At 38.6% G+C, this 14,806-nt stretch overlaps 2 protein-coding genes and 1 long non-coding RNA gene across 4 annotated transcripts; 1 reads left to right on the top strand and 2 right to left on the bottom strand.

Annotated features, from left to right (window-relative positions):
• Window positions 1-5,688: 5,688 nt before the first annotated feature.
• On the bottom strand, window positions 5,689-8,448 carry LOC124178137. Its single transcript, XR_006869749.1, has 2 exons — window positions 8,066-8,448; window positions 5,689-6,301 (listed from the first exon to the last, which is right to left on the bottom strand). It is a non-coding gene; the product is annotated as an uncharacterized LOC124178137 (long non-coding RNA).
• Window positions 8,449-8,560: 112 nt separating this feature from the next.
• LOC124178126 lies at window positions 8,561-11,034 on the top strand. Of its 2 annotated transcripts, none has more exons than XM_046561293.1 (3): window positions 8,561-8,822; window positions 9,048-9,247; window positions 9,351-11,034. In XM_046561293.1, the coding sequence occupies exons 2-3, from the start codon at window positions 9,062-9,064 to the stop codon at window positions 10,950-10,952; spliced, it is 1,788 nt and encodes a 595-aa protein (XP_046417249.1). In that variant the 5' UTR covers window positions 8,561-8,822; window positions 9,048-9,061; the 3' UTR covers window positions 10,953-11,034. The 2 variants fall into 2 exon arrangements, with proteins under 2 accessions (XP_046417249.1, XP_046417250.1); XM_046561294.1 differs by having other exon boundaries at window positions 9,045-9,247.
• Window positions 10,685-14,500, bottom strand: LOC124178322 (radial spoke head 1 homolog). Its single transcript, XM_046561560.1, has 6 exons — window positions 14,441-14,500; window positions 13,905-14,124; window positions 13,591-13,817; window positions 13,367-13,480; window positions 12,990-13,199; window positions 10,685-12,151 (listed from the first exon to the last, which is right to left on the bottom strand). The coding sequence occupies exons 1-6, from the start codon at window positions 14,498-14,500 to the stop codon at window positions 11,972-11,974; spliced, it is 1,011 nt and encodes a 336-aa protein (XP_046417516.1). The 3' UTR covers window positions 10,685-11,971.
• Window positions 14,501-14,806: the final 306 nt, after the last annotated feature.

The following is a 14,806-nucleotide window of genomic DNA, read 5'->3' as shown; positions in this document are numbered from 1 at the left end:
TGGGACTGCGCCCAATCGATTTCTCTCGCAAAATTACGTCGAAATGGTGCATGAAAGAATTCATTCCGGCACTTTTCAAAATCGCGAAAATTTTCGCCAAAAATGCAAAGGGGTTAGCCTTACTTTTTCTTCATTTTTGGAGCTGAAAATTTTTGGTCTCAGATTCGATTTGATTGACCCTTTCATGACTAATTGGACTCCCAGGAACTCAGAAAACGCAGCGAAAAGCGCGTGGGATCAACAGGAGAGAAATTACGAAGGAAAAAGCACCTGCTGAAATGTGTCGAAAACACAGGTTCTCGTTTTTTGGCTGTAACTTTCGATGCGTTGATCGCAGCGTATTGGGACTGCGCCCAATCGATTTCTCTCGCAAAATTACGTCGAAATGGTGCATGAAAGAATTCATTCCGGCACTTTTCAAAATCGCAAAAATTTTCGCCAAAAATGCAAAGGGGTTAGCCTTACTTTTTCTTCATTTTTGGAGCTGAAAATTTTTGGTCTCAGTTTCGATTTGATTGACCCTTTTCTGACTAATCGGACCCCCAGGAACTCAGAAAACGCAGCGAAAAGCGCGTGGGATCAACAGGAGAGAAATTACGAAGGAAAAAGCACCTGCTGAAATGTGTCGAAAACACAGGTTCTCGTTTTTTGGCTGTATGTTTCGATGCGTTGATCGCAGCGTATTGGGACTGCGCCCAATCGATTTCTCTCGCAAAATTACGTCGAAATGGTGCATGAAAGAATTCATTCCGGCACTTTTCAAAATCGCGAAAATTTTCGCCAAAAATGCAAAGGGGTTAGCCTTACTTTTTCTTCATTTTTGGAGCCGAAAATTTTTGGTCTCAGTTTCGATTTGATTGACCCTTTTCTGACTAATTGGACCCCCAGGAACTCAGAAAACGCAGCGAAAAGCGCGTGGGATCAACAGGAGAGAAATTACGAAGGAAAAAGCACCTGCTGAAATGTGTCGAAAACACAGGTTCTCGTTTTTTGGCTGTATGTTTCGATGCGTTGATCGCAGCGTATTGGGACTGCGCCCAATCGATTTCTCTCGCAAAATTACGTCGAAATAGTCCATGAAAGAATTCATTCCGGCACTTTTCAAAATCGCGAAAATTTTCGCCAAAAATGCAAAGGGATTTGATGGTTTGATGGTTTATTTTATTATAATTTATTGGAAATCATTCTTACAAAATTAAAAATAAACAGAGCCTCAATTACTAAACCTTAGCCTAGTTCTATATTACTATTTAAGATCTAGGGATAAAAAATTAGAACGGAGAACAGAACAGAGACAGACGGCGAAGACAATGTCTGAAAAAAAGCGAAAAAGAAAAGAAAAAACGAGAAAGCAGAATAAAGCTAAAAAAGCAGCATTATAGAAATTAGTTAGCCTTACTTTTTCTCCATTCTTGGAGCTGAAAATTTTTGGTCTCAGATTCGATTTGAATGACCCTTTCCTGACTAATTGGACCCCCAGGAACTCAGAAAACGCAGCGACAAGCGCGTGGGATTAACAGGAGAGAAATTACGAAGGAAAAAGCACCTGCTGAAATATGTCGAAAACACAGGTTCTCGTTTTTTGGCTGTAACTTTCGATGCGTTGATCGCAGCGTATTGGGACTGCGCCCAATCGATTTCTCTCGCAAAATTACGTCGAAATGGTGCATGAAAGAATTCATTCCGGCACTTTTCAAAATCGCGAAAATTTTCGCCAAAAATGCAAATAGGTTAGCCTTACTTTTTCTCCATTTTTGGAGCCGAAAATTTGTGGAAAATTTGAACGGGTAGAAAAAAACTGACGAGGTCTACCTTCCTTTTTGTCAAACGGATAATTTTTCGTCATAGAATCAATGCGAACGGCCCCTTTCCAGACTTATTGGAACTCTAGTAATACAAAAAGGTATTTGGAACGTCGTGGGACCAATATATGAGAAGATGCGGAAAAATTACGGAGAAATTCCAGCAGGTGTTATTCAATTTATTAAATGTTAGGTATAATAGTAATACAAGATTACACATCTCGAATCCTGCAGAGGTGCATTGTAGCTTTTAGCGTTGTAGGTACTCAGACTGGAACCCAAACTGCGCATACAAACAACATCAATAACTATTTTATACAACATTGTTCATATTCTGCTCAATGCAATATATATCGCAGTATCTATTCCATATAGAAATAACATACTAATTATATCAATGAGAATATTGTTATAATAATTATTGGTATAAAATCGTTAGTATAATGTACTAGTGTAACATAATAAATTTATAGTAGTTGGAAACTTGGTAAAGTAGTATACACTGACACCTGAACACTTGTACTACATTGAATAAACTGGAACTTGAACTTTGTCCCTACAAGTTCGTGATTTTTCTTTCCCACCTCGTTAAAAATCCAGTGCAAATTTGATGTTTTTCAGCCGTAAGTTTTGAATCGTTGCAAAATTATTTGATACTGGGTGTGAATAAATCGATATCAGCATGTCCCGAAATCAGCCAAAAATTTGCAATTCTCGGAGTTTGGAAACTTTTCGTCGTAAAATCGTTTTGCAGGACTCTTTTTAAATCAGATAATTCTAACTTTCAAAAATGTCGAAAAGACATTTAATAAAGCGTATATGTATAGGACCAACAGCAGAGGAATTACGAACAAAATCTTACGTTTTCGGCTGTACTTTGGATACTTCGCTCGCAGCGTATTCCACAAAACTCTTCTACAAGCTGTATAAGTAGCTGTTAGAGATATAAGAAAAAAAATCTAATTCATTCTCATTATTCTAGAATCGTCATACATGTAATGCAGTGAAATGAATAAAGTGTTATTATCTTTTTTATTTTTGTTTATTGTTCAGAAGAAAGGCCCTGGACACACCGCAACGTTTTCAGTGTAGACGATGCGTTAATAAACGTATGAAAAGGCATGATAACTATGCACGAGTGCACGATTCTGGAATAATGAGAATAAATTGGATTATTCTCTCACCTCAAAAAACTGCTAACGTTTAAATTGATTTCCTTTTTGCTTCTTCATTATCTCCGTTTGGTCAAATTTCGAATTAACAATCCTAGATTTTTCAATTCTTAGGATAAAAACGCAACAGTACCGACCGCACCATATCTTCCTTCATCGAACATACGTCCAAAATGCATATGAATCGATGGGGAATATAGTGGTCAATAGGGTGCATGACTTTATAGACAATGGATCCTGTCCGGAGTGCCAAAAAAAATGTCACTTCCGGTCAGTTTTTTCGAGGTTATCTTTCCTCATCGAACATACGATTAAAACTAGTACCGATCGATAGGGTAGGTCGAGTACTTGAAGAAAAAACCGAGGTGCCACCCTCCACCCTGCCGAGGGGGGCGGCAGCCACCCCTAAGTGTAGGCTTTTTTGGTCCATAACTTCCCTCATCGAACATACGTTTTTTTTTTTTTAAATTGAAGATTGAACCTCCCCGAACCTGAAAAAACTTCTTCTACTCCTTCTTTCACACTAGATCCTACTCCTTCTACTCCTATTCCTGATCCTACTTCTTCTTCTATTCCTACTCCTGATCCTACTCCTACTCCGTTAAATATCATAGAAATGTTATACTCACAATGTACAAATCCTCCTCTTCCTCGTCCACCTTGTTCTCCTCGTCCACCTCCAACAACCTCCAACCACCGCCAACCACCTCCAACAACCACCGATAACCACCTCGGGTTATACCTTGAATAGTAATAAACATTCTCGGCATAAGAACACATCGATAATATTGTGTGAGGATTCATATAATTAATTAATAAATCATTTATATAATAAATTTTATTAGCGCATTTATAGATGCTGAATTTGTGCTTGCGCGAAAAATGATTTGAAATAATTTTTTGTAAACATGACGAGTATAAAAAATTTTAGGTAAAATATAAATACAATTGCCTTTAAATATTATAGAAATGTTTTAATCACCGTATAGAAACCCTCGTTCTCCTCGTCTACCTTGTTCTGCCCGTCTTCCTCGTCCTCCTCCTCATCCACCTTGATCACCCGCAACCACCCCTAACCACCACCAACCACCTCTAACGATCACCGTTAACTACCTCGGGTTATACTTCGAATACTAATAAATATTTTTAGTATCAGAACACAACAAAAGTATTGTGTAAGGATTAATACAATTTTTTTATTGACACATTACCGAGAAGATTATGAGATTATAAAAAATTATAGAATTTTATTAGCGCATTGATAGCTACTGAATTTGTGCTTGGGCAAAAAATGAATTGAAATAATCTTTTGTTAACATGAGAAAGTTTAACCAGAACTACGGAAAATTAGTTCTGAACGTCTAAAGTCACCAGGTGAAGGACCTGGACAGACAGAACTACGGAGCGCTCGTCCTGGAAGTCGAGTTTCACCAGGTAGACGACCTGGAGCCTAGAAACTACGGAGCGCTTGTCCTGGAACTCGAGTTGCACCAGGAAGCGGACCCGGAGTGCAGGAACCACGGACGTAGAGAACCCGGTATTCGAAATCTGCGGAGCGCGATTCTCATCCGTCCGCTCTACTGCGCGGTTGTTTCCAGACTGAGGAATTCGGCTAGCTGATTACTATAGATCGATGACTTCAAGAGAAAAAAAATTCTGAGTGACGGCACTTTCTGAATATCCGAACATCCAAACTTTGGTTTCGAACTTTAATACTCTCTATGATGTATGACGTATCATGTATGATGATATGATATGATGTATAATGATTTTAGTTTTTACATTTCAGACTAGAAACGCGCACTTTGTCTTTCCTGCCGATTCCAGACTCAAGCGACTAGGCCCTTCGATGGTCAGCCGTTGACTAAAGATATATTCTTCATTTCAGGTCAGCTAGTAACGCTGCCGTTCTGCGACAGTTGGATGACAAAAATCTTTGGTCCTACCTTTCAAATGTGGGTTAAAATACACTCGAAGTTATAAGAAGCTTCGTTCTATCTCTCCCTATCATAAAAAAAAAAATCGCCGATAATCACCTTTTTAGGTCTTCAAATCACGACACTGCGTTAAATACTGTCTCATATACGGAGCATCCATTTCATCTCGATGAAAATTAGCGTATCCGTGATGTATGACAGTTACTCTGAATTTCTTTCCATACGAACACTTTTCGAAAAACAATTCTGCTCCTCTACTCAACGTAGATACTTCACTTGCGACTAGCTAAATCAGCGTTTCGATTCTATGCCTACGATAATTCAAGATCGAGAGAGCAAATGAAAAGTTGTTGGAATAATTATGAATATTATTTGATATGAATTTTGGAAGAAATTTATTCTTATTATCAACTTCTTGTATCGCCGACAAGTCGGTAAGTACAGCCTTGGGCTTATCATGGCGAAGACTGTGTTACTCGGAAAATGAATGTAGCCAGCATCATGTCAACGACACTATTGACTCAAGAACCAGTTCTTGATAGAATCAATACGAAAATAGCCGACGGAGTTGTAATAAAGGGATAAAACCTAAAGCATTTGCCTTGCTTTTTTTTCATCTTGGGGCGAAGAACTTTTTGCCTCTAACTCGACTCAAACGACCCTGTTCAGACCAATTGAACCTCATTTGAAGTTCCCTGAGCAGAGCAAAAAAGCGGCTTCAAAGATCGTAGCACCAACAGCTCAGAAAATACGTAGAAAATAGGAAAGAAAGATGAATTCGTTCATTGATTTATTTCAGTACGAGTTACATCAAATGGTAAGAATACAATATTTTACATACCGATTCCTGCAGAGAGCTGTTGCACCTGCACACAGGCCGGAGCTCAGACTCTACTTACAACTTCAAGAATAACTATCTCGTTTAATATTTTTCATATTCTGCCTGAGATTATATTAAATATATCGCACTTCTTCTTCATCATGGTATAGTGAGATTTGTTATGTAATGTTTCATCATTTTTTTACATTTCTTTTTGTCTTCCACCACAATACTATTTAGCAACTTGTTAAAGTACTACACATCAACACCAGAACATCTGTACAACGATTAAGACATATTGAATAAATCGAAACTAAAATTTTGGATCTATGAGTTTCTGATTAATGTTCCCCTCCTCTTTAAAAAGTTGGTGCAAATTTTATGAATTCTTTTTGGCCATCACTCTTGTCCCGTGGCTCGCTCATCAAACGCTCACGAGTCCGCTCAAGCAGGCAGGCATGTGTTCAGATGAAGCATCAAAATCACAAGCAATCCGTCAGTCAGTCTGTATTTTTGGAAGATCTCCTCGGCTCAGATGGTCTCCCGGTACTTTTTGATTTCTCCCGGTACCTAGGAATCGATTTGTATAACCCTTTTCTGATGAATTATTCGACACAGAAGATTCCAAGCTTTCGGAAGATTTTGCAACCAATCATCTATTTGTTTTGACATCTATGTCAAATTCCAAATCCACGTGTCTGTACTTTTTGGGTTTACACGCTTTTCACTTAACAATAACAAAAATATTTCATGCGAACTTGTAATAAATATTCCACAAAAGATATTTTTATATAATAAGGATGATTATGGTTTGTGACAAAGTCATCCGCATGTTCAATTATAACCTCACAGGATTGCTATCCATAAGAGGCAGGTGATACGTTTATTGCAATAGTCAAACTAGACAGTCTAGTGAAATTACTAAGCTTTTACTAAGAATTACTAAGAGTAAAAGATTTTTTCCCCGTCTTTTCAGCACTTTGAGGAACCGTGAATTGACAATACTCTATGTCGAACATTTCAACAATCGGGAAGGACAATATGGTTTGATAAGCACGTCAATATAATGCAGAAGGTGGGATAAATTTTTTTAGCAACTTATCGCCACACTACCAAGAAGTTGTATTATCGAAAGACTATGTTAACACTTTACCAAAATTTTAAATAAATTAACAAGACTTTTATTTTTCAATCCAGTTCATTTGCAACGAACCTCATAATAGATTCATTTCTATCATTGATCTGTATATTTATTCAAGCACCTGCGTAATTTTTCTCAATTAAAACTAAATACCGCTTTTAAATCTTGGGAATAATACAGAAAATAGGTGTAGCCTTCGACATATCATCAATTAACGTACTTCTAGGCAAAGAGAAAAGTGCTTCTGAATTTTTCGAATATTCTCAAAACTTGAGACATTGAGTGTTTTCAATTCATAACTTTAAAACTGCCAAAAAAAAAATAAAAAACTTCTTCATAGAACATTCAATGTTTCGTGAAAAAAATCAATTTCTTTGTTGCGTTGTATAAGTCAAAATGGCATTTGGATTCTGTAAGAAGACACTTTGAACTGCTAGAAAAAAATATACCAGTCTAATTAGCTTCGATAAGTTGAGTTTCTCAGACAACTGAATTTGAGCGATTTTGAAGAAAGCACGACTTTGTCAATATGCATGAAGTTACGGGTATTACTGTGAAACTTCATTACATGAAGTAATATTTCAGGTTAATTATGGTGAAAGTGAATCGTTAGAAGCTCAAGAACATGTAGAATAAAAAATTCACTTAATTCAATAACTTGGTGAATAGATATATAATCAATAGTGGTATCACATAGGATGTTAAAATAAATAATTAGTTAAAAAATTTAGCAGATAATTTGAATTCCAATTCAACAATAGAAAAAATAAATGTGAAAAAAATGTAAATGCCATCATGCATATAATATACGCACTATTCAGCAGGAGTACAGCTGCAGCACAATTTTGACGCATGTTTTAAGCACATAGGCTTTTTACACTTTAAACATTGGTACTGTGTCTTTTAACTGAATTTTGATGGGTAGAGTAAATAAATTTTTTTGTACTCCAGCTTATTTGACGCTAACGGATTGCGCGAAGTCGTGCTTATCACAACCATATCTAAAATCCCAAATATCAACAATACTAGCTCGGTAGGATTATGTGTACTAGGGTACTGTGGCCGCAGGTTATTTATTTTTTTCGATTTCACGGCAAATTTTTTTTTTCATAAGATTATAATCGTCTGTTGATAGTTTACTATTGTTTTTAGAGATTGTAATCACATATTTATTGAAAAAAAAATGTACTTACGATCCGCAAAAAAATCACGGTCTGTACCACACACTGGTCTGACAGACCGATCTTAGGTTAAGCAACCATCCTGTCCAGCTGCTATTGCGTCACTGAACTTGGTTCAACGCCGGGTAAGTTGGGGCATCTCCTAAACTTTTTTTTACCGCATAGGCCGAAGCGCTCTATTGTACTGATAAAAAAGTTAGCGTACTGTGAAATCCGCTGTCTGTCCCTCGGACCGACGTATGGTCTACTAGGGTTAATTGTTTATAAGTATTCTGTAAATTTAGCCATTTGCTGCTGCCTAATTATCGAGACAACTGTAATAAACCAGAGCACAGGCTTGTAGGTTGTATCGGTGTAGGTCCTAGAAGGCCATTACAGGCCGCATGTGCCCCCAACCAAACTTTGGATCACGGCCCTGGCCGAGCAGACATTTTCAGCTCGTACTATGCATAGGGTGCGTTCCAAAACTAACTGGTAGCGCTACAAACTCTCTAAAGGCAGAGCTGCTTACAAACACGGCAACGCAAAAGAGATAAAAGGTCATTGATAACACTGGAACCTGATTTCGAAGCGGACCTATAATGTGACTCGACCTTCGTTGACATAATTCAAAGAGTACAGTGCCTGGGAGTAGGTTAGGTTGGTAAAAGTGTCAGTTGGTGCGTGGTCCGTGCTTGTTTACTGAACAGAGAAGACCAGGGTCCTGCCCGTGTTCTGCCGGCGCCGCGTTTAAACAACATTGTGGCACTTACGTTACAGTTACGTGCAGGTAATTCAATTTTAATGCCTTTGTTGAAAATAGTATATTGCACCTAGAAGCGCGCAATTAGTTCCTGGTTCTCATAAATTGAGTTGTAATCTGATTTACGTACTTCATGGGTGAAATATTCGAATAGCTACGTCCCTTGCATTGCTATCATAGTTTCCTACGCATTTCTTCAGTTAGTTTTTCAAGAGGAAAACATGTATGAATTCACATTTTTTTTATAAGCAGCGTCAAGAAAGCAGATGAGTCACCGATATAAATTGCGAAGTGTTGCGGAAGTCAAAAAAATCTGTGAGAGAGAAGAAACAGAAGAAGGAAATGACCGGCTTTCTTCAGATGAGGAAAGCGATTACATAGAAGAAGTAACAAACTCTGAATCCGAAGAAACTGTATCTGACTTGGAAACCGCAGATGAAAGTGAATCAGAGGTATGAACACGAACACTGTACCGTTTTACACGAACATATTTCCATTTGGTTTTTTTCTCTTCTGACCATGGAAGTATAATGGTAGAAAATTGATTTTTTACAGTCTGCAAGTCAACAATATTGGGTCCAGACTGGAAGAAAACGTCAAAGGCCAACTACTCAAACGTCTTGTGATGGCAGAATACCCAGTGTCATTTATGGACATGACGGGTACCAGTGGTACTCAACGGCATGTCAAAAAATACGTCACCAAAATCATAGTACGAGTTTTTTGCCAGGTCCAGTTGGAGAAGCATGGAATGCTAAAACTCCACTCGAAGCATGGAGTTTACTCTTGAATGATTCCATCCTGGAAAAAATCGTTCGTCATACAAATGAAGAAATTATACGATACCGAAATTCAGTAGAAACGGAAAAAAATGTGAATCATGTGTACAGCAATGTGGCAATGCATGAACTGAAAGCTTTTATCGGAATACTTTATTTCATGGGCTTGCAGAAAACTTCATCTGCAAATGTTGATGACTTGTGGTCTGCCGGTTATGGTTCGGTAATATATCGGGCAACAATGTCGATTCACAGGTACCACTTCCTCTCGAGGATGATACGATTTGATGATAAAAATACAAGGCCACAGCGGAGAGAAATGGATAAATTTGCCCCAATACGCTTAGTGTGGGAAATCTTCACCTCTAACTGTACAAAGTTTTACATACCAGCATCATATTGCACAATTGATGAACAATTGGTTTCATTCTCAGGACGTTGTCCATTTAAAGTGTACAATGGCTTAAAGCCCGATAAATATGGCATAAAAATCGTTATGGTAAATGATTCACATACTTTTTATATGTACAGCGCGGAGCCATATTTAGGGAAAGTGACGACGGACCCTGGGGAGAGTGTTTCATCCTATTACTTGCGAAAATTATCCGAGCCACTACATGGGACCTTGAGAAATCTGACGTGTGGCAAATGGTTTTCTTCTGTTGAGATCTTCGATAAGATGTTACAAGATCATTCCCTAATGATGGTCGGGACCATCAAAAGAAATAGGAGACAAATTCCTGATAGTTTCAGAAAAGCAGGGCCTGTTTCATCCACAAAATTTGCATTCGATGGTACGAAAACATTAGTTTGTTACACTCTACAAAAGAAGAAAATTGTTCTAGTACTTTCAACCTTCCATCAAACTGTTGAAATCGATAAGGAGTCACAAAAACCAGAAATTATCAAATTTTACAACTCAACGAAAGGTGGCACAGACACATTTAATCAAATGTGCCTTGAGTATACCACGGCGAGAAAAACCTCAAGATGGCCTACAAGAATTTGGATGGCCATGCTCGATCAAGCAGCCATCAACGCAATGGTACTCTACAATTTCAATGGGAACAACCAGCTGCTGGCTAGAAGACAATTTTTGAAAACTTTAGGTAGAGCATTGATCGAGCCTCACCTTCGCGCGAAACTGCGGACTGTAAATCTATGTCGGAACTTGCGATTGTATATTGAAGAAATTCTGGACATTGAAAAGCCTATCGTTCACACAAACTGTACCCCCACCCTCGGAAAGCGGGCAAGGTGTGCTTTTTGCCCAAGATCTAACGATCGAAAATCGCGTACTGTTTGTGCAATTTGCAATCGAATTTTGTGCGAAGAACATCGTACACTCTACTGCCCACTGTGCAGCGAACGTAACTAACCATTTTACACAAGTTTATTTCTTTTCAGTATTATTATATTTTCCCGATGCGTAATATACATTATAAGTTGTAACAAAAATATTTATAGTGGATTATTATTGATTTTGTCCTGTTCCCAAATTTAGAAATTTGCCAATGCTCACAATGCTTTTCCGTTTAAATCGTTTTTTCACTAACTTCAATATTCTGAAACTGACTTTTAACTACACCATTCTCATCCTTGTTAAGAGTTGAACAGATTTGATTATATTCAAATCCTGTTATCGCATATAGAAAGCTTATGCCAAGGAACAACTGGGGTGTACCGCCACTCTATAGTAGCGTTCTAGAGTTTGAATGTCTTTATTGCGATCCTAGGGATCCAGTTAGTCTAGAAAAGGTCATTTGCATCAATTCTAAGACTTAAATAGTTCTAAGGCAAAACGTTTCTGGCCCCAAGATCGAAAAAAAGCAAGGCTGGACTTTCATGGTAAAAATTTGGCCAAATTTTGAATAATGCTATAATCGATTCTTTGATGCATTACGTTAACGTAATTTTGCAAGAGGAATCGATTACGCGTAGTCTAGATTCACTGCGAACCACGCATCGAAAGTGAGAGCCGAAAAATGGAAAATATCTTCATATTTTCTTCGTATATTCTCAGCTAGTGATTCCACGATCTTGTAGATGTGTTTCCACAGCTAAGAAATATACCGTCCTAACTCTTCAAGTAATTAACACTGAAATGATCTGTAGATAAAGTGAAAGAAACATACCTTATATCTGGCTGGTGGAACGTTTTAAAAAAATTCCGTACGCAAAAACATGGTAGAAATTCAAAGTTTCCTAATGTCTGGGTGACCAGTCGCTATTGTTCGATACTATAAGTTAGTAACTAACGTCTTATCGAAAATCATAAATGTGAATTGTAATTCGAATAATTATCCGCAGTACACGAATCATTATAATGGCCATTATCAAATTTCTGTCGAACTTGTCTTTAAAACTTGAACATTCACAACTGGCAATGAGTGATCATTAAAATTTATCTTCACTTGACACAGCATCTGCACTTATCGCATCACCGTCCCCGAAATATTCCGCACGTTCGATTCCCTCGCCGTGATATTCGCCTTCTCCTTCTTCGTGTTTCAAATATTCAATATCTTCAAGCCATAGATCCTCATCGCATTTATCAGTTAGCGAATCCGTAGACGCCTGCGAGGAAATTGAATTTTGTCAATTTCAATTTTAGGAATGAAATGGTTTAATGAAAGTGAAGCATCCCCTCAACAGAGACTGTCTCACAGTGAAATTTTACTTCCTGCGTATTCCCGAAGCTCAACAATGCACAATAAATACATGAGATAATATTCTGTAATTGGTGTACCTGGTATAGTTTTTAATGCTATTATAGACGCGATTGCTAATTGTTATTAGTATTTTCTACAGCGAAGATGTAATTAGAAATCACGCAGTTGGCTACCACTAAAATTAAACCATCTCTCTAGTCGCTGTTTTACTTATTTACGAAGGCACTCGAAATAAAATGTTATTTTATTTTTTTATATTATATAAAATGTAGAGTATTCTCCTATTATTCACTAGAATTTTCCCCACCTTTTCTTTTGTGGGAAACTTCCATCGTAAAGATGGCTCGAAAAAAATTAGCTACACAAAATGACAGAGGTGGCGATAATTGAATGCAATGTATAAGGCTAATCAAAGTTCTATAAATCTGGTGAGTTATTTTTCTCATTTTCCTTTCACCCCTCTTGGTAAAAATTCGGCTGAAAGCTGCGAGATATTTTCTACACTCACTCTTTTCCTCACACTCTCCATTCACTTTCAAGCTAGCCACCTATTCTAAGTAAGTCTTCGTCACGTCAATCTACATCCATAGAAATATCTACCTGGGCTTTTTCTAACAAAAAACCTGTTCACTGCACTTCCTACATTTGTTCTATCACATCAAGAACTTCTTCTCAGACGATTCATGCATGCATCTTACTTCAATAGTGAAGAGCTTCAAACTCTTGTGATACCATCATCTTACCTCCTCTTGCAGAGGCGCTGGTTCCAATGGAAGCAGATCAGGATTATACGCCGTGATATACCTGGCTCTCCACAGAGGTATGACTCCTTTTTTCAAGGGCAACGGCTCTTCGAATAGTGGTGGCTTGGATTGTGGAGCCACTTTTCCATCCTGCACTGCCTCTTCTGTGGTTTCAGGTACCTCTTCGATCATTCTCTCAACAGAGTCTTCCTGCAACAGTCTCACTCTCAGTATACAGCTGGTTAAAAATCGTGATATGCATAAAAAAAAAATCGAATATTTTACCGTAAGCACTGTGCAAACGGCACGACATTATATATAAGCGAACAAGGAACGCCCAAGATTGTTTGTAAATTGGCAACGGGAGTTAAACTTACAACAGGCGCGTCGACCTCTTTTCGAGATTCGTCGTAGTCCGGATCCCGGATGTGAATGTAATGTCCATGCTGCATGCAGTTGCTCTCAAACGTGAAGCACCCTCGGCCGTAGGGCTAAATTATTTGGACGCACTCGAGGTTGTGAATCGGTTAAAAATTGATATGCAGAATCGAACAATTCGCAGCGAAGAAAAGCTGCGATAAGATCAAACTTGCTGTTCCACCTGATTCAGTTCCCAAAATCCGTGAAAGCGGTGTCGAGGATGAATGAGCTGCCCTGGACCCTGCATACGGTCCTTGATCCAAGTTCCGTTAAATTTCGTACCAGTCGCCTCGAACAAGTACGTTCCCATACCGTGTCGCAGATTCTTCTTCCAGGATCCTTCGTAGACGTCCTTGTTCGCATAGTAATACGCGCCAAAGCCGTACTTCGTGTCGCGTTTCCAATCTCCTGAGTTCGTTCAGGGTCAGGTTTACCATTAGTGAAATTTCCCCAAGCACGCGGTCTCCTGGTGATCCGGAAGCCCGGCTTTTATACCTTCGTACTTAGTTCCGTCCGGGTACCAAAATGTCCCGTGACCATGCTTCAAGCCGCGGCGCCATTCGCCCTCGTAACGCGCACCGTTGCGAAAAACGTAGAGTCCTTTACCATGCCGCGATCCTTTGCAATAAGATCCGACGTACATATCGCCGTTCGGTAGCAGTGCTTTGCCCTGACCGTGTCTCTCGCCTTGTTCGTTTCGTTCCCCTTCGTATTCCTAATGCCAGAGGTTCGAGGACAAACAATTTGGTACTCGATGATATTTTCACGAAGGAAATTTGGGACGTGTAATACGAGATAAAATAAATGAGGGCATGCGGGAAGTGCCTTTTGGCTGTGAAGAGCACAACCGAGGACTAGATCGTACGAACAGCTAGCATGTGAATTTTCTACTCCACGCATTCCACCAAACTTTGAAGACAGCATGGGGAGTGAATATTATGACACAGACTCCTTCGGGAGTTTCAAGTTTCCTTTGTTGAGGTTTCCTAAGCTTACAAGCGCAATTCAGGTACTCAAATTTAGGAACTCACGCCGAGAGGATTGCGGTCCTCTTCTCCACCCTCACCGTTTGCTTCAGTTCTCGCGGGCATTTTGGAAAGTCAGGTTTTATCTTTTAGAGTAATGAGACGTTTCCCAAACGTCAAGGATTTAATTTACACCGTCTGAATAAGGCTGCAGGCAGTTATTCTCAGAAACAAGTATATGTATACGGATACGTGCGCAAGTTCAGATTTCATTTCGAGAAAATTCAATTCGATTACTAAGGTTGGTATTAGTCACGTATTTCTTTACTTTTTTTTAAATAGGGTGTAATATGCAGTTCTTTCTAACGTTGATTGGTAAATCGATATGATGCGAATTGTTTTCGCGGGAATTAAATTTGATTCGTGTAAACT

The sequence above is a fragment of the Neodiprion fabricii genome, chromosome 3, assembly GCF_021155785.1.
Source record: "Neodiprion fabricii isolate iyNeoFabr1 chromosome 3, iyNeoFabr1.1, whole genome shotgun sequence".
Classification (NCBI taxonomy): Eukaryota; Metazoa; Arthropoda; class Insecta; order Hymenoptera; family Diprionidae; genus Neodiprion; species Neodiprion fabricii.
This window is presented reverse-complemented; position numbering and strand designations above follow the sequence as displayed.